Here is a 24,255-nt window from a genome sequence, read left to right as displayed (position 1 = left end):
AATAGTCACCAGATAAATAAGCAGGACCCATATCTTTATTAGTATGCTCCACAGCGTACTAACAATCCACTCCAAAAGCCATGTATAATTAGTCGAGCTCAAAATAAACTAAACACCAATCCAAAACCAAACCTCTCGTCATCATCATCCTGCTCTTCGTGATGCCCGTTGCTGAATTAGTAGAACAATATTTCATACAACGAGAGTCTATAATCTATATATCTATTCAACAGGAGTACTGTGAGTATATATTATTCAACAGTGAGTCTATATATTTATTCAACTTATTTTATTAAAATGAAAAAAATACATTTCTGTACGGTCTACGGTTTTGTTGAGTTTTTGGTTTTTTTTTATTACCACTCACTAAATTGTAGACTGTTATATATAGAACACTGAAGAAAATTAATTCCTAATGATACCTGATTGTTCAAGGTATAAACATGCCCGCCTTGGTAAATTGGTAATGACACTGAACGAAATTGGGTATGATACAGCTAATTTCAACAGTGAACTCACTTTTTCATTCCTTGCATGTTAGATACGTCAAAAATGAAAAGATATAAATCATTTTGCATCAATTCCTAATAAGTAAACACGCCAATAGAGCTAAATTAAGAGAGTAGATGAGTTGGATAGAGAAGGAAATCAAATTGGTAATTTTAGTTTTATTTAGTCTTAACAGTCATTTCAACTCGAGGATAGAATAAGAGTTAGGAACTAAACGGGAGATTAACCGCATACATAAATTAGGCCTGTTTGCTTGAAAGCGTTTCCACCACATTTTTCTTCCTTTTGCACGCCCTTATTCATTCCTATCTTTTGAATTGAACGAATCAAACGAGAATCAAGAGTTTAAAGTAAATAGAGTGCGCCGAAGGAGAAAAACGGGGAGCGGATGTTACTTCCCGAAAAGAAGACCTAACATTTCAAACAGTTATATAACAAAAGAAACACTAGATTTACAGAAAACATAACGAGAAACACTTTACATACACATTGACATTTTTCTGCTACACTTACCAAGTTCTATGCTAGAGGCTGATGACATGTAATACATATTAACAGCCCGATAAGTTTCGATTTTGTCTCTCTATCCTTGTTACAGTACATTGCTACCACAGGTTTTTCTAAAACTATATCGAAATTTATTGCAACCCCGCCTACCAATCTGGAGCTCTGGTAGGAATCCAAGCACTTTGCGTCGCAAAAAGGTGGTTAGCCAGAATTGCTTCGTGAGGAACCCCCTTGGTTAGCCAGGAAACGCACCACAACGCACGTGATGTTATCTGCACTCCCCCTCTGATATGCTTCCTGCATTAGCCTCTCCGCTGCCTGCTTTGGGTCCTGAATTGGTTTGATCATTGCGACGGCCTCCTGGAAAAGAAAATGAATGATCAGTTGCCATACCAAGCCATCAAGACAGTTTACTAATTGTGACAAAACCGTATAATCCCAGGAAAGTAAGGAAGAGAATGCCACTGCCACCGCAGTTGGCAGTCCCACATCAGTGGGGCAGGTCAACAAGGGTGACTTTAAATATGATTACTGTACTCTAACTAATACTGAGGCATTTTGTACTAAAATCCCACACTTGACGGATTAAGCAAGTGGTAAAGTTGGGATGGTATCGGTGTTGTTAGTGCCCCCGGGCCCGTCGATCTAAGAAATTTCAACATGGTATTAGAGCCCACGATTATGGTACATGCAAGCCAAAGGCTTGTCACTAGGAAGCGTGAGCTTGGAAACAAGCTTGGACTAAGAGTCAGCCTCTGAGTTCTTAGGAGGCACTTCCTGAAAAGATTGAAAATAAGTCTGGACTCCATTGGAATTTGGAGCCAACGTCTGAGTTTCAATTGCCGATGTGTGGATCTCCATGTGTGAACCACTAAATGGGGTTACACGTGAGGGGGCGTGTTGGCAATCCCACATCGGTGGGGGAAGTCAACAAGGGTGGCTTTAAATATGATTACCCTACTCTAACTAATACCGATGCCTTTTGTGGTAAAACCCCACACCCCACACCTGACGGATTGGGTAGGTGGTGAAGTTGGGAACAGTATCGGTGTCGCTAGAGTGGGGACCCCCGGACCCGTCGATCTAAAAAATTTCAACAACCACATCGAGTAGTTAAGTAGTCAAATGCTGAACAATAATATTTTGGCTTTTGAAGGCATGCTGCCATTCACCTGCACTATCAAGTGCATGGACAAGAAGTACAGAACAGTAAATAAAAAGAAAAGTCAGGGGCAAACCTCATTGGTGACAACATCCCAGAGTCCATCACTTGCAAGGATAAGGAACTCAAGAGAGTTGTCAATCTTTTCCTCCTGCCAAAATAAAGCAAGTTAAACAGATATGCTGAAAAGCATCAGACAAGTATTATATACTAATAATATATACATACATATATATATATATATATATATGTATATATGGGTTACAATCTGGAGACACGCATTTGACACCCATTTTGTAGGGCCCACTTTATACTGTATTTTAATAATCCGATCCACCATATGTGTGTGCATCAATATATTGACTATTAAATATCAACACAAAGGACCAAACCTGGATTTCTGGATCAGCAACAACATACTGCTTCAACAGCCTATCACCAAATGCACGAGAAACAGCAAGAACACCTCCAACTCTCCAAGTTCCTATTGTTACAATCTCCGTTGTCAAGAACACATTCATATGCGATTTCATGAGAAATCTTAAAACAATGATAAACCTTACCAGCCCACATTACAAATCCTCCTGCATCCTCAATCCGTTGCCGCTCATCAGTCTGGTCTGGCTTGTGATCTCTTGAAGCAGCTATAGCTGCAGGATACAACAGAATAATATTAAAGACCATGAAACATGTTAACACCATAGAAATAGACCAATGATCCACAAAAATCTCTATAAGCATTAAGTAACAGAACCCTATATCCTTTTAGGTCGAACCATTTTCTTCCATACAGAGCTAAGATATTGGCGGTCAAAATTTCTCTCTCCATTCAGCGGTTATCCAATCTCACCAAACAATAGACACAGGACACAAAAGTCCCTTTACCCTGGAAATTGTAGTCTTTGGTACAATTATTATGCTAAAACACAATGGAAGTGGGGAAGTGCAAAGGCTTACCATTCCCACCCCTGCATATCACAGCTCTGGAATCCCCAACATTTGCAACAAGCAAACGGTCACCAACTAGGATCGCAGTAGAAGCAGTTGACCCAGCATCTCTATTCTGATTATTTTCTGATTTCAGAAATTCAGAGTCGGTATGGCTGTAAGCATCAGCTGCAGGAACAGGGAAATATTAGTTCTGAATACTGTTATTTACTTCCAAAATAGAAAATTGTAAAGCATTAATAAGTTTCGGGTTACTAGTAAGAAGACAAACCTATAGCAGATTTGGTGTCAGAGATAAATTTTGGATGACTGATCAAATTACTGAAAAGATTTTGCTTGACATACTCAGCAGCACGTGCACCTCCATGGCCTAATTCAATGAAAACGCAGCATTTCCATGTTACCTGTCTTCTTATTTCCAAAGGTATGCTATGCAAGTATATGATGATCAATCTTCGTGTTTTCAGAGGTATGCATATATATGATGATAGATGTATACACATATACTAAACCATATGAATATATATATCTTCTCTGTGTGAGAGTATGGTTATGGACAAATGTACTTACGAACTTCTAATCACCAACCAGCCATTGGCACATCAACCATGACCGACAAAATGACAGCAACAAGAAAATAATAGAAAGAATGATTACATAGACAGTCAAACCAGATGGAAACACAACCGAACTGCTGTTCCATGAGATAAGATTCAAGTCTGATTAGCAATTGAAAGTGAATTAAGTATCCCAAATTACAGCCCTAGAGGTTCATCTTGTCAGAGATCACCACGACAGTGTGGTAAAGAAGATATTCCACTGTCCAGCTAGAATAGCTCGAACCCCAAGACCAAACTGGCAAGTGGATCAAGGGTGAGATCTCAATTATGAGGCAAAGTAAAATCCAGTAAGCATTTGTAACTGACAAATGATCATACAACTACAATATTATTCAGTTATCAAATAATAAACCAAAGAAAACGAATGAAGATTATACCAAAAATAGAAGGATGGAAATTAACAGAGATCAAATACATATCCACAAACCCACATGCATCTGCCTAATTGTGTATACATCCCATCCTAAGCATGATATTATTTACACTTATCAATGTGTGTGCATGGGCATGCATGTGTGTGTAGAAAGAGTGAGAGAGAGATGTATATACCATCGAAAACTCCAAAAAGACCAACTACTTCTCCCTCGACACCATCAATTCTTGTCTCATAAAAGTCTTCCATAGAAGATCTTTTCCCTGGAGAGCTTGCATATCCATAGCTGAACTTTCCATTCTGACTGTTGCCACGTTTAACAACACACTTAGTGAGACAAATCCCAAATCATGGTTGAAAATTCTATGTAACAGAAACAGTGTTGAATTAAAAGGGAATATCATTATCCAATTCCAATCTCACATTAAAGAACCAAATTTCAGGGATCAACGCATGGAGGGAAATAACCGACTCTTGAGCAAAATTGGATATAAGCTCCAAGTTTCCCATAGGAGTTCCATTCTTGTACACACGCTAACACGTGGAGAAATAAGCTGACAAATAAACACAACTCTCTAGCAAAATTGGATGTAAGCTCCATGTTTCCCATGAGTTTCATTCTCACAAACGCACACGTGGAGGTAAAGGAAAAAACGGCTATTATGCGCACAATCATAACACCAATGGAAAGCTTGTTTCTGCTTGTCCACAATCACAATATTCCAGAGAATACCGTTCTGAAGATCCAGCATACGCAAATCATAAAAATTAATTTGCACAACCTTTACGTTTGTCTGTGACGAACACGACAAGCCGTAATTAGGCAGACGTACAAACAAGGGCACATCCCGACATGAAAAAACATATATTTCAAGTTTCTTCGATCATGCATGTCATATCATTTTCCTCTCTTGTTTTTGTCAAACATCTTTAAATGATTGGTGAATAAACTCTGTCACCCTTTGCCTGAACTATCCAGTTAATGTCAAGATATATCACACACTTCAGAACTAGTGGAGCATCCAAATCATCAACACCAAGACCAGGAAAACAACATAGGTCATCTCACGAAGGCATACAATATACAAAAAAACACATCATACCATCCAAATCACACGCCAAAACTTCCTTCAAAATTAGAATGCATACATTCGATATGACATAAACCCCAAATAGAGAACTGCTTCCTGGACAGCTAAAAAATGACTTAATAAATGTACCAATGAATCACAAATCACAATAATTACACAAAACAAAACACAAATCTAAAACCTCCCCATCACGAATGCGAAAATAGAAAGAAAATATGACATATGACTCATGATTTATCTCACATGCTTACCAAACACAACAAAATACAAATAAAAATCAACAAATAAATCAAACAAATTGCACCAAAACAAATTACAGCAATCCATGGAAACAAAAGGTAAAAAATTTAGATCCAAACAAAAAATTGATGAAGTGGAAAAGTGAACGACCTGAGGCCGCCACCGCTAACGGGTGGATCATCAGCTTGGACCTGCGTCGAAGGTGACAAAACCGAATTGAGATAACCCATCTTCTTCTTCTCGCTCGAATTGTCAAATTCCCCACTTCTTGTTTCTTTGAAAGTAATAAAATACTGAAGAAAAACAGCTCCAGCAATTGCTATATATAGAATTAATCGACCAATTGTTTCCACGTCAAATGATAATTAGCACTAATCACTCGAGGATCATATCTGAAATCATAAATTCTCAGAATTTAACCTGCAAATCACGCCAGAAATCAAAATTAAAAAAAAACCCCAAAATTTCTCAGATATTAAGAAATTAAATTAAATTTGATTAAAGACCCAATTCACGGATCTTGATGTTCGTCAATGTAAAGCTGTAAAGGAAACACCTTGGAAAATGAATGTGAAATTTTAGAGAGAGAGAGAACCTGAAGAGAAATGAAATGAAGGTGTCATGGATGGAGGAAGCGAGAAGTGACAGAGAGGTACAAATTTAGAGAGAGAAAATAAAGGGGAGGGAAGAAAAGGACGACGAGAGTGATGAGAGACGAGCCAAAGCGGATTCTCTCTCTCCTCTCCTATTTTTGGTTTCAGTTTTTTTGCAAACGCAAGCAGAGGAGGAGAGAACAAGCGATAATCATCACGGGAAATTATAGGAATAGTCCTCGACTTTAATTTAAAGAAAACTAATGAAAATGATTTAAACATTTTAAGTTTTAATGATAAGAACAAAATAAGTAATACAATGAATAGTATTATAATTGACTTTTTAGTATAAAATTGTGGTTTTTCGTTAAAGTGAACAATACCGATAGCTTTTCGTTAAAATTCTCTTAATTTAATTAGAGTAATGAACACTCAACTAAAAAATTTCGAGCATTTATCTCTCAATTCATTATAAATGAGTTATTTTTTGTCAATTTCGTTAAAATTTCAGTCAAAATAAGTATTATGTCATGTTAGTGAGGCTGAACCAAAGCACAAATATAGAAAACTAAATAAGAAAATTATAGTAAGTGTCTCTCAACTTTAACTTATTGGAGAAATTGTCTCTTAACTTTAGTCCAATTAGAGCAATGGTTTCTTAACTGTAACCCAATTATAACGATGGTCATCCAAAAATGACTAATTTTGATAGAAGTTCTGACGAAGTTGGCCAAAATGATCATAGTTCCATATTTTAATGAGTTAAGGAGCCAATAATCATGAATTTTTACTTGAAGGACCTTTGCTTGAAGTTAAAGTTTAGGGACATTACTATAATTTTCTATAATGATTATTGGTTATTAAAAAAATTGAGGAAAGAAAAAAAAAATGCAAAGTTCATGAAATTAATAATTTTGGTGATTAAAAATGAAATTAAGATAAATAATAAGGGATTAGTTTTGTTTTGATTTTTTTTTAAATGGATAACTAGTGACAAATCACGATTATCTACCATTTTTGAAGGCCAGGAAAACTCACATAAACATTTCAACCTCCTTCTTACCACAAGTCGAACTTCCACAACAACATTGAATTTCGAATCCAAAATCTCCGATTTTTAACTTCAGTTAGTTTTGTTTGTTGGGTTCGTCCGAAAAAGTGGAACGAGTCATACGAGTCGCCTTCTGCATGAAGCGAGCTTACACATGGAGGCTTGAGAAAGAGTCAAATATAATACGAAAAATGAAATGAATATAAATAGAAATTCAAATGCAAATGTTATGACTTTCGTTTTAAGTCATTTTCTTTTGAATTTTAGTGATTTTTTGGTTGCTTGTTGGAGTGGCTTTAGGGTATTTATTTTTTATTTTTTTGAAAACTAGGGTTTTCTGTTATTTGCATCAATAAAAGTTGACTTCTTTTTGGCGAATTAAATTATTACATTTTATGTTTAAGAGAGAAATTTCGAGAATGTTGTCGTACTATGGCGGTTTTTATATAAGGTGAAATAAGTGTGAGTACAGTAATACTAATGAGAGGAGTCAACAGTTGGGCACTGGTTTCCTTTGGACCTAGAAAACGTGCGGTGATGAGTCTAAATTTGGTGAACCGATTGGTCGCTCCTCTAGTTGAAGTAACGTGCCGCTTTTTCGTTGGCTAGGTTTTACCTTTGGAGTACCCCAAAGAGGAATTTTGCTATATAGAAAGGAATTCTGTGAAATATTTCTTATGTCTCCCGCCTAACGCATTTTAATGTGTGGTGATACTTGATTGACGACTAAAATACATATAAATCTCATGTTTTATATTTTACAAATGCCGTGATCTAGAAAGTGTTTCGATACAACTTTTTCTCTTATATTTACTGCATAATTTAACATGCATGAAAACTTTTTATTCACATTAACTATTTTCAAAATTTATCCCGCATTGGAAAAAATCCCTTACTTTTGAAATGAATACGATAGTTTTATTGCATAAACTCAACGAGATAACATATCTTGGTTGAGAACATCTCGAATAACATCTTAGTTGAAAACCCCTTATGGTTGTTCTATATTTATTTTATAAACCAATTTTCAAGGAAAAATAAGGCAAATTAGTGATCACAAAAAGTCCAAAGTTTGCCATCCAAGTCAAACCTCAATTAACACATGCATAAAACAACCAACACTAATTTAATTAAGTTAATATTATATGCTTAAAATCTTAATTGAAGGTAATTATACTAATAGTTTTAGCTAGTCTAAGTAGTAAGTATCTAAAAAAATCATATGTGCCAATTTTCTTTTGAATTTTTGTTTTGTTTTTTTGTTAAAGAGGGATAACTGGTGGCAAGCCACGGTTATCCACACCTTCCGGAGGTCAGAAAGACTCATAAAGGCATTTCAGCATCTTCCTAAACACAAATCATATGTGCCAATTTTCTTTTGAATTGTTTTATGAGAATTTGAGGAGTTAAATCAAATATTGAAAGATGGAAAATTTTTCATTTATGATTAATGGATTTTCATCCAAAATGGTTAATGAGATTGCTATAACTCCTTATTTTAGGTTCTGATAATAAAAAACGGTAGAAGTGGTCCATCCACTGTAAATTATTAAGGTCTTTTTGTGAAAAATCTTTCAATATCCATGTTAAATTGTTTCGTGAATGACCTTGTGACTCCCCTTTTGAGGTATTTTTGTCAAACCAACCCCTATACTTAACGAAAATATTGACAAATTTTTCACGGAAGGAAAAAATAGTTTATGGTGGACAAGCTTAAAAACTAGTTCTATCAATTTTCATTGTCAGATACCAAAATGAAGAGTTATGACAATTTTAAGAACTATTTTGACTAAAAAACCTTAATTAAAACAACGAAATACATCTTCTCAAAATCTTTACGAAAAGAAAAATACCGACTTAGCAGTGAGTGCGTAAGATGATGAGTAGAAGTAGGTTAGAGATTTTTACACCAAGAAAAATATTTTATTAAAAATTTATTTACAAAATGAGTAAAAAAGAATATAAATTTTAAGACAATAAGCAAATATAACCTAATAATTTCTTGATGTTTTGTCCAAATGTCATGCATTACAACTGTAAGGCTGCATGAATCACAACTTATTTTCTAAATTTAATTATTTGTCTTAATTGTAACCTGCTCTAATTTTTAAGCAAAAACCCAACATTGGATCTTAATAAATATTAAAAACACCGGCCGACCAAAAAGAAACATTAAAAACACCTTACTCATGTACTTGTTACTATAAAACTTGTATTAAAAAAGATTGGAAGATCCCCTTTCCAACGACATGGATTACCTATCCATAAAATCCGAAAAATCCCAAATGAACGAGGACAAAAATATGATGCTACATAACATTGTATCATGCTCCAAAGGCGTGAAACATTGAATTCACCGACAGAAACTAACGGGTTGCTCTCTCTGACTCTACGGAAATTCTACTATATTCTGATATATTTAGAACTTAGTATAAGAAATATTCAAACTACTTTCACTCTTGTAAAGTGGTTCTTTTGATCCTAAGAGCAATGGCAGCTCGACATGCATTAACAAGTCAAACCGCACAATATGTATCAACAAATAAGAGTCACACATTGGCAATGACGAGTAGTTGCCCACAAGCGGTGACGAGGAATTTCCGACACGCGCATGGGCCGACTATCTCTAGAAAGATCGTTATCGTATTTTTCAAACTTGTCAATGCAAACGATAATTCACGTTCCCTCACACATCATTCATGAAAATAAGTTGTATTTGACGATGGACAGGTCATTCTCAAATCTCAACGAACGAGAGCTATAAAATCTTCTAATCTTATCTGGTTCTCCTTGGTTCCCTTGCGACAAGGGCACGACGCTGAGGCTACGGCCGGTGCCCGGTACGTGCGGCCACGGTCCATCGTGGTCGTTGAACAACTTCTTCGGGTTCTCGAGGGTCGGGAAAGACCGCATAGACAAGAAGAAAAGAGAGAAAAGTGGTTTCGAGGTTACTGCTCGAAAGTAAAGCTTAAAGCAAAATAATCGATCTCACTGACAAAATTTACCGCTCGGTAACTATTTCGCTTTTCATTTCGAGTGTGAAGTACTCCTTACAGTATATACAATTTCGGAACTGTAACGAAACAGGCAAGAATTAAATTCGACGAAACTTGAATAAGACTACACCTAATCTCAAACATCAGATGAGCTGCGGTTTTTTTCCATCTTGTGCATAAGTCTAGACATACAAACAAACGTAGTTTCTGGAATTTTGCCGTTAAAATGAATGATTAACGATGAAACGACGTCTAATGTAAACTTATGAACCTCGGGCGTAACTGCCATGCGTATAAGCATTTCCGTCCACACCTCTGGGGCCAACTTTATAGCTTGACGGAGATACCGAAACCCATTTACAACCCTCATGACCATGGTGTGTGCCTGCAGAAACAAAAGTAAATTGGATAAGCAATCTCACTATACAAGATAATACTGCATGCTTCCGGATCCACTTGCTTGTTATTTTTTTCGTCAACTATGGCAGAGTAAACGTGAAATTTATATACCAACCTCTGACTCAAGTGAGCCTCTGGATTCAGGCTTCTCATCGAACATACGACCAACAACTTCATCCTCAAGAAAAGCATCAGCTGCAGCAAGTATATCCCGAACAAGGAATACACGCACCCTCTCACCCTTCTTAGAGAGAATGAAGTGGAAAAGATCTTCAGTGGCGGCAACAACTGAATGCATGTCAAACGATTTACTTCTCAACGGATTTGGAGTAGTCCCTGCAGAATTTGGGGACTCCTCAGCACTCTCAGAAGCCTGTTCAGATATTGCTGCAATCTGGAACAACATATAGATCCTGATTAACACATTGAAAGTAGAAAGAAATGCAAATACTTGACTAATTAATATTGTAGTAAACGGAATAATAAGTTGTTATGCACAAATACAAGTATGCTTTAGGCAACCTACCAGGCGTTCTAGCCTATTCCACCTTATCGATCCATCGTTGCGTATAAGAAGTTGTCTTAAAATTCTTCTCATATCAGGATTTGGGTCAGCCAGAAGTCTTCCAATCACAAAAGGATATGAACTCTCAATAACTTTGAAATTAGGATCAAGGACTTTGGCGGTGCCTTCTAGTGATCCCAGTGCTCTTATTACCAGGGCATAGTCCGGAGGAAGAGAGAAATTAAATTCGTACATAACATCGTAGAGTTGGTCCATTACTCCCTGGAATCCATTGCAACGGTTAGATCTAAGGAGATAATTAATTCTTCCATAAATTGTGGTGTCTTAATAACCTTATGCTGATTTCCATAATGAAACACTTGAACAGATAACTACCAAGTACGCTCATAGGATAGATAAAAGGAGTGGAAGCACAAACCTGGAAATCTTGAGACTGTCTAGTCCGGTCGCTAAAGGATGCTTGCAATGCATCCGAAACTAATTGTATATCAACCACTTCAGGAAGGAATCCCAATGAAAGAAAGTCATTTGCCAAACCCAGGGAGTCTCGATTAACAAAATGCACAAGCTGAAAGATACAGAAACTTATCAAATAAAACAACCATAAGTCAATTTGCCAAAACATTTAGCAACATCATACAAAAAAGAACAAGCACAAAACCGATTAACAGAACGAAAAACTACTCATGAGGCAACCAAATACAAACTCCTGTTGTTTTTGGGTGTCCAAAGAAACTCATCAAAGGTGATAAACTATTTATACATACCAGTAATCTGAAAACTATCAAAGACGATAAAATCCAAGCATAACAAAGCAATGTATGAAGCTATTTAATTCCTTTAGAGTCAACAAGAAGTATCACTGCAATCTAAACACTAAAAAAATTCAAGAAATGAGGTGGGTAAAGAAAACTGGACCACCAACAAGTGTTAAACGTTCATAAGTTGATAACAAAGCTAGCTTAACAAAAGGTAGCTGCCACTCAGCCCATCTTCCCAACCTCCCATGCAATGCAATAGTTTGGTTCACATCAGTACAAGGCATCAGATGGAGGTGAAAAATGGCCATGAATAGCTTAATACTAACAAAAGGCCATAAATGCATGCTTAAAAATTCTACGTTGAAAAAAAAAAAAAAAAAAAAAAAAAAAAAACCTTAAGCTACACACATGAATGTTTCAAGAAGATAATTATTCGATGGTTCTTACCACTTGAATAAGTCCCACACGATAATGTCGAGGAATTTCACCCATCATTCCAAAATCAAAATATGCAAGAGCACCAGTATCAGTAGCGACAAGGTTACCCGGATGTGGGTCAGCATGGAAAAATCCCACCTCAAGCAATTGTCTCAAAGAGCAGTATAATCCCTACAAGGAAAGATGAAAAGGATGAGATATTTTAACAACACAGCCAAATTACATGAAGTACTAGTACATAAGGACAACTTGTAAGCCCAAGCAGTCCCAATAAGCTATTGGACCAACCCTCTAATTACCATTTATCATATTCTTTAACTTACAAGTGAAGTTCATTTTGTTTCATGTTATGTTATTACTATCGAATATATGACTATAGTTGGTTCCAAAACGGTTAAAAGTTCACGTCTAACATGTGACTTTCTAAGGAGTTTGGATGGCATTAATAGAAGCATCTGCAAGGGCAGGCTAAGATCTTTCCAGTTTTGCTACAGCCTAGAGTAGAAGACTTCAAGAGTAAAATTAGTTAGTTTTGCCTAAGTAAGCACTATTAAACCAAATCTGATCCGACCTTCCTATGGTATTTGAATCTATAAACTTCATAATTAGCCCTTCAGAATTCAATTACTAAACTCTCTTTGCTAATCTGTAGCCCTACACTTTATCTTTTCTTTCTATAAATTAAAAAGTGCGAATGCACTAGATGTTGAGCAATTCCTTCCAAATACCTGGTCAATTAATCCTTTTCTGTTCAAACCAGCGTTCTCTAGGCCAATTTCATCTGTAAGCTTAATTCCATCAATCCACTCCATTGTAAGCACACCCCTACGGGTAAAATCCCAATATATTTTTGGAACTTTTATACAGTTCGCCTCATTATGTTTAAGATTTTTTCCAGCTGTAGGCTTTGGACCAGTCTTTTTCCCATCACCTGTCGATCACAAAGAAAAAATCTACTCATCTAACAGCTCACTTTGTAGAGAATTAACATAAACAGGACATGATGAATTCTCCTATAAAGCCAGTCCAATACATTTTGTCCATCCAGCGTGGCACACTAATTTTATGGCATGCATACTAGCTCCAAAAAATGAGCTAAAGCACCAACTTATAGAACAAATTCTTATAATTGAAAATTCAAACGAACTTATTTAATTTTTTTTATCCATGTCTCTTTTCTAGAAAGAAAAAAAAATCCATGGCAAAATAAGTGAAATATAAGCGTTTCAAAGCACACAGGAAGATATTGCTATTAAAAATTTTAAATGGGCTGACATGGCATGTATTTAACACAAGTTAAAAATCCTACACGAGAGTATGAGGAGACCATCATATATAATGAAAGTGGGATTCACACAAGAGGCAGAACTATTATGGAATGACTTCTGTATCTAATACAGTGCACTCGTTAGTCATTACAAACATACAAAAACTTACTTGGGTCTGAACCATAGAGAGAGGCAAAACGGTCAGCATTATTTGCCTCTTGGATGTAATCAATTTCATCAAACATATGCCTCACCTGTAGAGAGGGGGGGGGGGGGTGGTTTGGAATCACACACAAATATATGTTTAGGCATTAGAGAAGATTCAGAAGTTTAATTTCATCTACAAAATGGAGACATAGAGAAACAATAAAATGCATTCTACATGAGATGAAATCCACAACGCACCATCTCATTCACGGCCACTAGTAGATCTTTGCGGGCCTTGGCAAAACGCTTTAACTGTCCCCCAATCATATTGAACAACAAGGCGTCAAGGGTCAATACAAGTGACATACCCGGCCTTTGTACTTTAACTGCTACCAGCTCCCCAGAGTGCAAGTGAGCTGCAAAACTTGAAACAACAAAATAAACAAAATAAACATTTCCTGAATGGTTCTCACAAGTATGTATTTATTTTGTTGAACATCCATGGGAGACGCGCCACTAAATCAAAGGAAAAAAAATTTCCCACCAAGAAAAAGAGCATGACATTAAAATGGAGCTCTCTAACCTTTATAGACCTGCCCTAGGGATGCTGCTGCAATAGGCTCTGGGCTGATGTCGGCAAAAAGTTTTGAAATGGGGGCACCTAGCTGAGATTCAATAGATTTAATTGCAACACGCGATGGAAATGGGGGTATTTGATCCTGTTAGGAAAGGGTTCGATGATGAATAAGTAAAGAGATCTATAATACCAAGAGCTATAACCTTCAATCACATAACCATTATCATAGGTGCCTGCGTGAGAAAGAAGCTAAACCTGTAACTTAACAAGCTCTTGGCAGTATATAGTTGGCAGTATGTCTGGTCTGGTGCTCAAAGCCTGCCCGAGCTGTGAATTCAAAGTTCAAACATAATTGGATAAACTAGGTACATCTTGCATTGCACAATTAGAAAGAAACTGAATGACATAAGATAAGATTACATTCATTAGACATTAACCTCTCAATCAGGGAAAGAAAAGGTATCTTGAAAATTTCAAAACAAAGAAAGTGGCTTACCTTGATGTAGAAAGGTCCCAAGCGAATTAGAGTTTCACGAAACTGCAAGATCACATTAACCATTTCAGATATATATCTAAATTTAGGATCATAAAAGGAGAAGTACGTATATCTAACTACACACCAGCATCACTAAATCAATGCAGAAGTAAAAGCACATGCAACACCATATCATGTAAAATATATAAATAAATGTATCCTGTCGATTACCTTGACAGCACGTTTCTTTATGTCATGGACAAAGAATTGCCAGATCGTGAGCTTCACCACATGAAATGAAATAATTGCAGCTCTATACAATGCCAAAAACGGACCAAAACGGTAGACAACAGAAATACTTTTGGAGCCTGCATCAAGAGCATGCCCGAATTCACTTTCTAGTGATTCCTTCCTCAACTTTGCATACTCTGCAGATGCCATTTCACCATGCACACTGGTGGAAATACTGCATAAACCGATGAACACGAAGCATTTCAGATTTCAAACAAGAGAACACAAAACAAATGCCTTGAATTCCGAACACACAGAATACTCATAAACTTACGAATTCCGTTGTAACAATTGATGCGGAAACAATTTTTCTTGCTTCCATCTAATTTCAACATAGTTATTGTAACCCAATGGTATGCATTTTCGTATTACGGTCTCCACGTTTTTTTCATGGCGTAAAGCTGCACAAAAAACCCAATACGCAGAATTACTCATAGCTTAATCCACGAATGTAACAATCACAGCTAACTTATTGATCCAATTACGTAACCTAAGTGAGCAAATTCGATATAATTAGCAAAACAAATCGAGAAATTAGGAAATAAGAAATTGGATTGGATTACGGCAAGTGCGATTTTCTTCCCACATTTTCTCAGGAACCAAACAGACAATAAGTAAAATCTAGACGCGGGAAAACGGGGTGATCGTGCGAGCGGTGCTTACTTTGGGTTAGCAGAGTGACATGGCGGTGGCGCTTGAGCGCGGCAAAGACATTCCTCATCGGCGGGGAAAATACAGTGGAGCAAAAGCTCACGAAGCCATCACAGATTTTATAGATTTGCAAACTGCACCGCAAGTGTTTGTAGTATTGCTCCAGTGGAACGGAAACCAGAGAGAGATTGCTTTGAGAGCGAGAAAGCTGCCACGTTTAACAGTGAACTCGACACCTCTTACGGACACCTAAACGGTAAACCGCCTATTCGGCTTTTTGGTTTTCTTTTCTTTGGCCCGTTTAGGTGACGTTTGTTTGCCCTCACTAAGTTGGACTGGACTGGACTGGACTAGCTATTAGTCCAATACTGTATTTGTTCCATGCTGGGACTAACATTAATGAGACTAAAGGGGACTAGCATGGACAAAACCCTTCACTAAGAGGTCTTAGCGAGACCCCCCAATACCCATGGGACTAGCTAAGACTATCCACTCTTTCTCGTCCTCGTCATGCTCAACGACCACTCCCGACAGACTCCTCGTCATCTCCGGTCACCTAGATCAATCATTAACTTTCCGACTCTCTTTCAGATCCATTTCATAACCAACTTTCATATAAAATATACTAAATTGAAGCTGGGAGTGACAAGATTACGATTTTACTTGAATCGAGGCCAAAATGTGGTCGAATGTGGCCGGAAAATAGCCTGGAAGTCTCGGCTTGTTTGGGCTTCTTCAAATCCATGACAGATTCGAGCATTCAAAGCTAAGATCTCGGTCCAGGGATGGTGATGAATTTTTTGGCGGTGCTAACTTCATCCAATTTAATGAGGGTTGGCCGGAAAACACATCAGGAAACCTGTAACTCGTCGGGAAAATTGGAGCCGTGAAGTTCCGTTCGAACAACGCATAGCTAGAGAGGGAGGGAGGACAGAGAAATAGACACTAGAATCAATAAGGAGTTTGACCAGGAATGAGAAAGAGACATGAATTGAGAGGTCTAAAAGGAAAAAAAGAGGGAGAGGGTGGGACGATGAGAGAAGAGGAAAAGAGTGGGACGGAAATGGTAGGAAAAGATGGAGAAAAAGATAAGATCATAATAAAATATTAATAATTTATATATTAAATAATATAATATTAAAATTTGTGATTATCCAGCTTCTTAGTCCAATACTGCACCAAACGCTTCACTAAGTTAGTCCAATTTAGTCTAGTCTAAGCCAGTCCAGCTTAGTCCTTGAAGCTAATCCAGTCTGAGATAGTCCGACGCAACAAACGCCCCCTAAGGTGTTGATTTGGATTTGGAGATGATGATTCTGAAAATATACAAACTTGAGGTTTTAATTTGTTTACGTTTTCAAATCGGATCAATTTATGCATTATAATGTTTGATTTTTATTAAATTATGATGTTTGGTCATGCGATAAATGTAAAAGCTCGTTTGTAAATATACGCAATACAACAATGTATGAAGTGTGCCATTTACTACTACAGTCTAATTATACTTATTTTCATTTGAAACTAAGATGTTTTGAGTTTGAATTTCGAAAATATATATAGATGTACTTAGGAAAAAGTCTTACAAAGCCCACATCAAGAAAAGTGAGTGATTTATATATGTAAAACTCACGTATTCATAACTATGGTCTATGATATCATTCACTTGTAAGTAAGAGGTCTTAGGTTTAATTCTTACAAAAGACAAATTTGAACAGCCCATTGTGGTTAAGCTTACATTTCCTTCTTAGTGTAGATAATATCGTTTATTAAAAATAAATAAAAAAACAAGTAAGAAGTCTAATGACTTAGATGTCATGTTAAATTATGACATCTATGTTGGAGAAAATTTCGATATCTATTTGTTGACCCTAAAAACTACCAAGCCTACGTGGTGCGCATATTGAGTAACTAATGAGCTAACTAAGTCCTTCGGTTGATGCGAGGCGTGCCAACTCGTCGGTCGAGGAGTAAAATATGTTGATGTTGTGTTGAGTGCGCTGCTGACTTCTTGATCTTGCAACTGCGGTCGAGGAAAGAACACGTCTCGGCCTTCGGGTTCTAGAGCCTGAAGATAAGGCTGCTAATCTCGCGAAGTTCACGGATCATCGACGCCGGGTTCATTCACAGTGATTATATTCGTAAGAGTATAAGCACGTCGAACTGACACCAAACTATACGGACGCAAGTACTCAAAAGAGATGTATGTCTTAATGGTGATTGTAGTTCAGCCGTCAGAATGCCGAACTCTAAAACTTACTTGTGAATATCCAATCATAAACAACTCGACGTTCAATATGCCGAGCCTAATAATCTGTAACACCTCACTTCGCTGAAAAGGCTAATGAGATGACCTCTGCTAACAAGAACTCGAAAATCCTTCTTAGCCGAGACTTGGATAGGTAACCAGTCAGCCTCGACGTAGTGTTGTTTATCCAAACTGAAGGTACTTCGGGATCGGTTGATTTTACGGCAACAGTACTGTTTATCCAAACTGAAGATGTGTTGGCGGAAAAGAAAATAAAAATCTCAAGATGTTTGAGAGGTTCCGCGTAGAGCGAGAGTTTGCGCAAGGCAGTTTGTGTGTTGAATTTGACGGCTTTAATAATGCACTCCCCTCTATATATATAGCAGCAGACCTACTCCTAGCTGAACTAGAGTTGTATTCAGACCAAAACTCCCAAGCCTAATCTGATTAGGATTCAGCCAACCCGAGTTCTAATAGGTTTCTGAACCAAGCTCCATAATGAACCAGGTTCACTCCCATCTCAACGTCTTCAACTCTGAAATCCTCTTGTTGCATCAGGACTCGACTTATTTGCTCTTATCCAAATCAATCCTTCTTGCAATAGGACTTAGCAGACCTAATTGGGCAGCTTGTGACCACTGGACGGCCCATAACATTTTTGGAAGAGCCTTGGGCCGAACATAAACCTAAGCTCGGCCGAATAATATTATTTTGGACCCAAACACTATTAGTCCTAGTTAGCATATTTGACATCTCCACATCTCTTTTGGAGATGATCTTAAGAGTGAACCCATGTGGGCTAGTTCTCAAAGTAGACAACATCCCAACAGAATCCTAAGAATCCATGAATCGTGTCCGGTCATCGTACATTGTGCGGTCAGTTTTTGTCTACAATTTGTGTTTAATTTTAAATAAAAATATTTAAAATAATTTTTGACCGCACCATGTACATTGAACGAACACGATTCATGAATTTCCAGGATCCTCACAAAGAAGATCCGGCGAGGATCCAGATTCGACAATATCTTACTAGAGTGTGAGTCTCGAGGGGCTTATCGAGTAAGACATAGTGTTTTGTTCAATATATTTTTTAGATTTAGATCCTCTCTGGATCCCTCGTTGGGGATTCCAGAGATCAATGCATAGTAACCTTTCATCAAAGAAGATTGTGCGGCCACATTTGAATGCTTTTAATATTTATAAAAGTAAAGCAATCTCGTTTTGCGTAAAAAAATATATATAAAAAAAAAAAAAAATATTGGCCGCACGATCTTTGTTGAACGGTTACTATGTCCCCAGTAAGGGGATCCGAAGATGATATAAATCCGTCTTTTTTCATTCCCTTTTAATTGACAAAGATGACTTTGAGGCCAATAACAAGGCCCAATATTAACCGGGCTTATTTTGATACTTAATCGGGTCAAAAAGACCCGAAGCCTGCTCCGTCCCAATTTGCCTGTGACGGTCACGCTCCCCTCTGTCTTCTAGTAACTTCAGTAAACTATCGAGCTCGAAATCCCTCTCTGATTGCAGTGCTTCATCTCTCCATCTCTCTCTCTCATCTTTCTCTCTCTAGAACCTCATTGTTCCCATCGAATGACGAGTCCGCAGCCGGCGTCTCTGCGGCCATGGTTCCTCGAATTGGTGCCGATCGTGGTGGTTCTCCTAATAGTAGCTCACGTCCTCGCTCTGGTACTCGCTAATTTCCTTCCTCTTCCTGATTTTTCGCTTCAATTAGTGCCTAAAATCTGATTTGTCATCGTGTTAGGTGTACTGGATATACAGATTAGCTACTGAGAAGGAGAGGCAGCCCCAGAGGAGAAAAGCACACTGAGGAGGAACAGGTTGATTTGTGAAATTAAAGAAATTAAAAACCCTAATTTGTTGATTTCTTGTGGATTAGTATTAATTAAGTTTGATTAAGAGCAAGTGATTTCTGTTAGTTATCTGTGTACTAATAGATTGTGGATTTCTGAGAAATTGATCAATTACACGGTATAAGAATTGGCAGAGATCCATCTGAGTGTTGTGAATTATTATTATTATTTTTTAATATTTAATTGCAGTTTTGATTTGTGAAAGTATGAGTTCAGTGTATTTTACAACTAGCTCCTTTTCGGTTTCGAAGAAAATGTATTAGAGGGATGAACAATCTGTTAGATTTAGTTGCTATTTCCCATCAAGCTTATAGCTTGATATATGTTTGATTTGGTTGCTGAGTAATCCGAGGAACAATGTTCTTATCGTTCGAATTACCTAGCCAGACGGGCAATTTACAATGTGATGGTACCAAACTTGCTGTGATTGGTTCTCTATACTTAACCCCATGTCCAAATGATCTGTCCTTATACGATCATGCAGCACTGGTTTCCCAGTCATTTTTAGACGTTGGTGTTGTGCATCACCTTAGTTCTACAGCCGGTGCTGGCCATACAGTGCCGGCCAATCCAATGTTGCAGAGGATTAATGTTTTGTACTTGCTGTTTCGTCAAAGTTAGGATGTGTGCGTCTGAATGGATTTACATGTTATGAAAGGTACTTAGGGGGTTCTTTTAGTTGGAAAGTAGATGGATGATCCTAATGTTCAAGGTGTTTTTATGTGTTCTGGATTGCCCTTTCTTCTGAGATATTGGTCGGTGTGTCAAGGCTTCTTAATATGAGTCAGAATTTGGTGTGTTCAGATACTGAAAATGTCATTACAAATCTTGACATGCTGAAAAGCTTTTATATCATGTCAGGATGAGCAGCTGTTATCTATTTGTTGAGTTTTACCTTCTTTTTCTTCGACTTTTGCGATATGAAACCATATTACTTGAAACAATTTGAGAATCAAACTAGTGAGAAAATGTTTTCTTTCTGTAGATGAATACCAAATTCTGGCTTTGTGGGATAAGGCTTTGTTGTTGTAGATGAATACCGAACTTGAATGTTTAGATGTGTCTTGCATAGCATGTAACTTGACATTTGTGTATTCTTCCCCCAAAACATTATAGGAAGCGTTTTCTTCTCTGTTTTGGTCATGTTTGGATTTCTGCACACCAATTTTCACCTCTTGCATGCTCTTTTTAATTCCGGCCTTTGAATCTCCTTCGGTTTGTTCAATCCAATAACTAGAAAAAGGAGGGGTGTGTGGAAGTGAAATAACAGTGTGCAAAAACCTTAATGGATGAAGCTCAAGAAACACACTTCTTTAGAATCAAAGCCCTGCCTCATATATATTTGTTTACGTAGGTATCTAGGTCTATGTCTCACGATGTATATTCGAGTTGATTAGGCAGTGTGCTCCTCGTCGTCGTCTTGCACACAAGTTCAAGTCTCATTCTCGAAAATTAGAGTAATTCAAAATATCTCGATCATATTTTTATACTTCTTGTAGAGTCCATGGACTTTTTCCTTGGATTCTCATTGCATTTTCATATTTCGTTTTCGTTTCTATCATTTCCAATTTTTAATAGATATTTAAATGAATACAAAAAACAGTTAGAAATTAGTTTTGAAGTTAACAATTGTAAGCCGTCTACAAAGTCTCCATCCCTCTACAAAAGCCGTTAGGTCGGCATGCCCTATGGTAGCGTTTGGTACGCAGACGGGACGGGACGGGACGGAACGGAACGGGACGGGACGGGACGGAACAGATGTTCTGTGTTATGTTTGGTACGCGCAGGACGGAACAAGACGGTTGTTCCGTCCTGCGTTTGGTAGCACATGGACGGAACGGAACCAAAAGATTAAAATAACTAAAATACCCATGTTCCGCTGTTGTTTGGTACAATTTTATGGGCGGAACGGGACATGACTTTTTTTTTTTTTTTTTTTTTAATTTTAATAAGTTGTTCAAATTTGAACACTATTATCCATTATTTGTTTTTCTTGGTCCAAATTTTAATAGGTATATGTTGTGTTTCACATGCAAACCCCTTTAAAATTTGTAATTTTTCCCGTTTTCTACACCTCCATTCGAATTTTCACCACAAACCCATCAAATTTTATTGTGCAAATTGCAAAACCCACACCCCAATTCAATTTTTAGTCCCTAATTTTGGTCCTTTCAATTGTGGGTTGTTGTAAGGATGGATTTATAAGATGTTACAATCCTATCACTAAGGAAATAAATAATTTACATAAAATCATAATAAATTATTGAAGAGAGCTGGAGTATTCAAAGTAGGTGTGGATGGTTGGAGAAATGGCAACGAGAATTAAACTCTTCTAGTGAAAATTTGATGAAATGGAGTAGAAGAAAATTTAACAGAGGAAGGGAGGAAATTGATCATCTAATGCATTATTTGGGTTGCCTCCATGATAATTGGGAGGAACATGGTGAGCAGATTAAGGCCTTTATAGAGTGTATTAACAAATTGAAAGAAAGAGAAAAGAAGTTTTAACTAGGTCTCGAATCAAATGGATGCAGGTTGGGATTCTAACTCAAAGTTCTTTCACTAGACCACCATATAGAATAGATGATTTAATACAGTTGAAAAATTGCAAAACATAAAATATCACAACATTTTCTTCAATACACTTAAGTGGATGGAGAAATTCGCAATAAAAGAATGTGTAAAATTAATATAAGCATGCCTCAGCAAAAGCCGTGGGGCTGGATTCAATAACATCATCATCAATAGCCTCAACATCAATCGTATTAGGTGGTATGGGCTGAACTTGCAAAGTCGCTTGATTATTCTGAGGCACTGACTGAGTTGAAGTTCCCTCCTGTTCCCGACTGTCACCAGGTGGGGCACTATTGAGGTCCAAGTTCAACTCATTCTTTCTTCGCCGCCCTCTTGCATGTGGCGCCCTGGCCCCCCGAGTGCTCATGTTATATTAAATCTTGTATCCAAGTTGAAGATTTTAAAACCTACAGTTTTTTTAAGAAATGAAGTAATCTTATTCAAATACATGATTCACTTTGTCGGAAATCAAATGAAGAATTATAAAACAGAAGAAACAATAATAACATACTTCAGTATTTTCAAACCAAGGCAATAAAGGACATGACACTATGCTCTATCAGCCCATTTCCTTTCCTACAATTTTCATATCAAACAAGCCGACAATAAACTGTGCTGAACCATGCCAACGAATGATAAAACAAAAGTTTGATTATGATTCATTGTTTAACTTCGTTAACCTACCAAAAAGGAAAGCAAACGGGTTCAATAATTCGAAATTAAAATGAAAATCGTACCTTCGATCAGAGATTTTTGAGAGGGGAGGGAGTTACCACCGTCTGCCCCGAGGCACCGGGTCTGCAACCCAAAATGCAAATCCTCCGTTCAAATCGCAAACCCATAAAAATATTCAAATCTGAGAGAAACCCAGAACCTAAAATCAATTAGAATCGACTACTAATTAAATAATAAAACAATTTTCTTAAAGCAAACCAACCAACATAAATAACCCAGAACCTAAAATCAATTATTATCCAAATAACCCTATCACAAGATTTTCTCCAAATTAGAATCGACTACTAATTAAATAATAAAACAATTTTCTTAAAGCAAACCAACCAACATAAATAATCAAAACCAAAATTATCTAATTCAGCTGGGAAATAAACTACGAATCCATAAATCCAATAATTACCAATCCATATTTATTGTAAACAGAAATAGTTTACAAATGAAATCAGGCACTTATTAATACTGTAACTGACAAACAAATCTTGATTTTGTGATCACCAATTCAAACATTCAAGTTACCCAAAAATACAGAGGAGAGAGAGAGAGAGAGAGAGATACCTGAGGACCACCAAGTTCGCAGAGCTGCTACACGGAAGAGGACGAGGAGGAAGGTTGCGAAGGGGACGAGGAGGAAGGTTGTGAGGCTGCACAGAAGAAGATGAGCAGGAAGGTGTTGCGAAGGGGAAAGGGATGTAGAGGTGAAGAGAAACGGCTGAGAAGAAGAGATTTTGTTTTTAGGGTTTGTAAACTGATTTTGAAGTTGTAAATTTTGAAAAAGACCAAGGGCATTTTTGTCTAAAAATATTGGAAATTTCTGTCCCACAGACGTGGAACAACCCGTTCCAGGGTGGGGGTGTGGAACAAAAAATCATCCAAAATCTGTTCCGTGGAACAGCGCGTTCCACTCATTTTAGGCGCACCAAACGCGGGACGGAACGCCTCGTCCCACTCTGTTCCGTCCCGTCCCGCGTACCAAATGCGACCTATACGACGGAAATTAGAACAATAATTCTCCGAAATTGACAACTAAATATCTAATATGTATGTTTGTACCATACTGTAACTAATTCTTTTTAAATTAAGTAAACAATGGGGCTTCATTACTGAGTGGTTTTATTGATACACTTATTTTTTAATCTCTCACACGTTACTTTTAATTTATGTCTTTTGATTTTTAATTTATCTAATTTAATAGTCAAAAAT

General features: G+C 37.2%; 2 protein-coding genes and 1 long non-coding RNA gene across 3 annotated transcripts; 1 reads left to right on the top strand and 2 right to left on the bottom strand.

Annotated features, from left to right (window-relative positions):
• Positions 1 to 942: 942 nt before the first annotated feature.
• Positions 943 to 6,241, bottom strand: LOC103949678 (probable protein phosphatase 2C 59). Its single transcript, XM_009360787.3, has 9 exons — positions 6,047 to 6,241; positions 5,602 to 5,871; positions 4,297 to 4,424; positions 3,399 to 3,497; positions 3,137 to 3,295; positions 2,743 to 2,829; positions 2,572 to 2,663; positions 2,256 to 2,330; positions 943 to 1,377 (listed from the first exon to the last, which is right to left on the bottom strand). Exons 2-9 carry the CDS (start codon positions 5,679 to 5,681, stop codon positions 1,219 to 1,221), a joined length of 879 nt encoding a protein of 292 aa, XP_009359062.1. The 5' UTR covers positions 5,682 to 5,871; positions 6,047 to 6,241; the 3' UTR covers positions 943 to 1,218.
• Positions 6,242 to 10,087: 3,846 nt separating this feature from the next.
• On the bottom strand, positions 10,088 to 15,936 carry LOC103949682 (uncharacterized protein slr1919). Its single transcript, XM_009360791.3, has 14 exons — positions 15,637 to 15,936; positions 15,248 to 15,374; positions 14,914 to 15,148; positions 14,704 to 14,745; positions 14,463 to 14,534; positions 14,214 to 14,349; positions 13,889 to 14,046; positions 13,653 to 13,737; positions 12,944 to 13,146; positions 12,225 to 12,386; positions 11,435 to 11,584; positions 11,017 to 11,277; positions 10,606 to 10,884; positions 10,088 to 10,476 (listed from the first exon to the last, which is right to left on the bottom strand). Exons 1-14 carry the CDS (start codon positions 15,692 to 15,694, stop codon positions 10,228 to 10,230), a joined length of 2,217 nt encoding a protein of 738 aa, XP_009359066.1. The 5' UTR covers positions 15,695 to 15,936; the 3' UTR covers positions 10,088 to 10,227.
• A 3,188-nt stretch (positions 15,937 to 19,124) lies between these two features.
• LOC103949683 lies at positions 19,125 to 19,950 on the top strand. The gene is made up of 2 exons (XR_667558.3): positions 19,125 to 19,561; positions 19,638 to 19,950. It is a non-coding gene; the product is annotated as an uncharacterized LOC103949683 (long non-coding RNA).
• The last annotated feature ends 4,305 nt before the right edge of the window (positions 19,951 to 24,255 follow it).

Source organism: the organism of the source record quoted next, unplaced genomic scaffold (assembly GCF_019419815.1).
Source record: "Pyrus x bretschneideri cultivar Hongxiangsu unplaced genomic scaffold, Pyrus_bretschneideri_v1 Contig28, whole genome shotgun sequence".
NCBI classification, from domain to species: Eukaryota; Viridiplantae; Streptophyta; class Magnoliopsida; order Rosales; family Rosaceae; genus Pyrus; species Pyrus x bretschneideri.
Note: the sequence above shows the minus strand (reverse complement) of the source record. Positions and strands in the feature narration are given on the sequence as shown.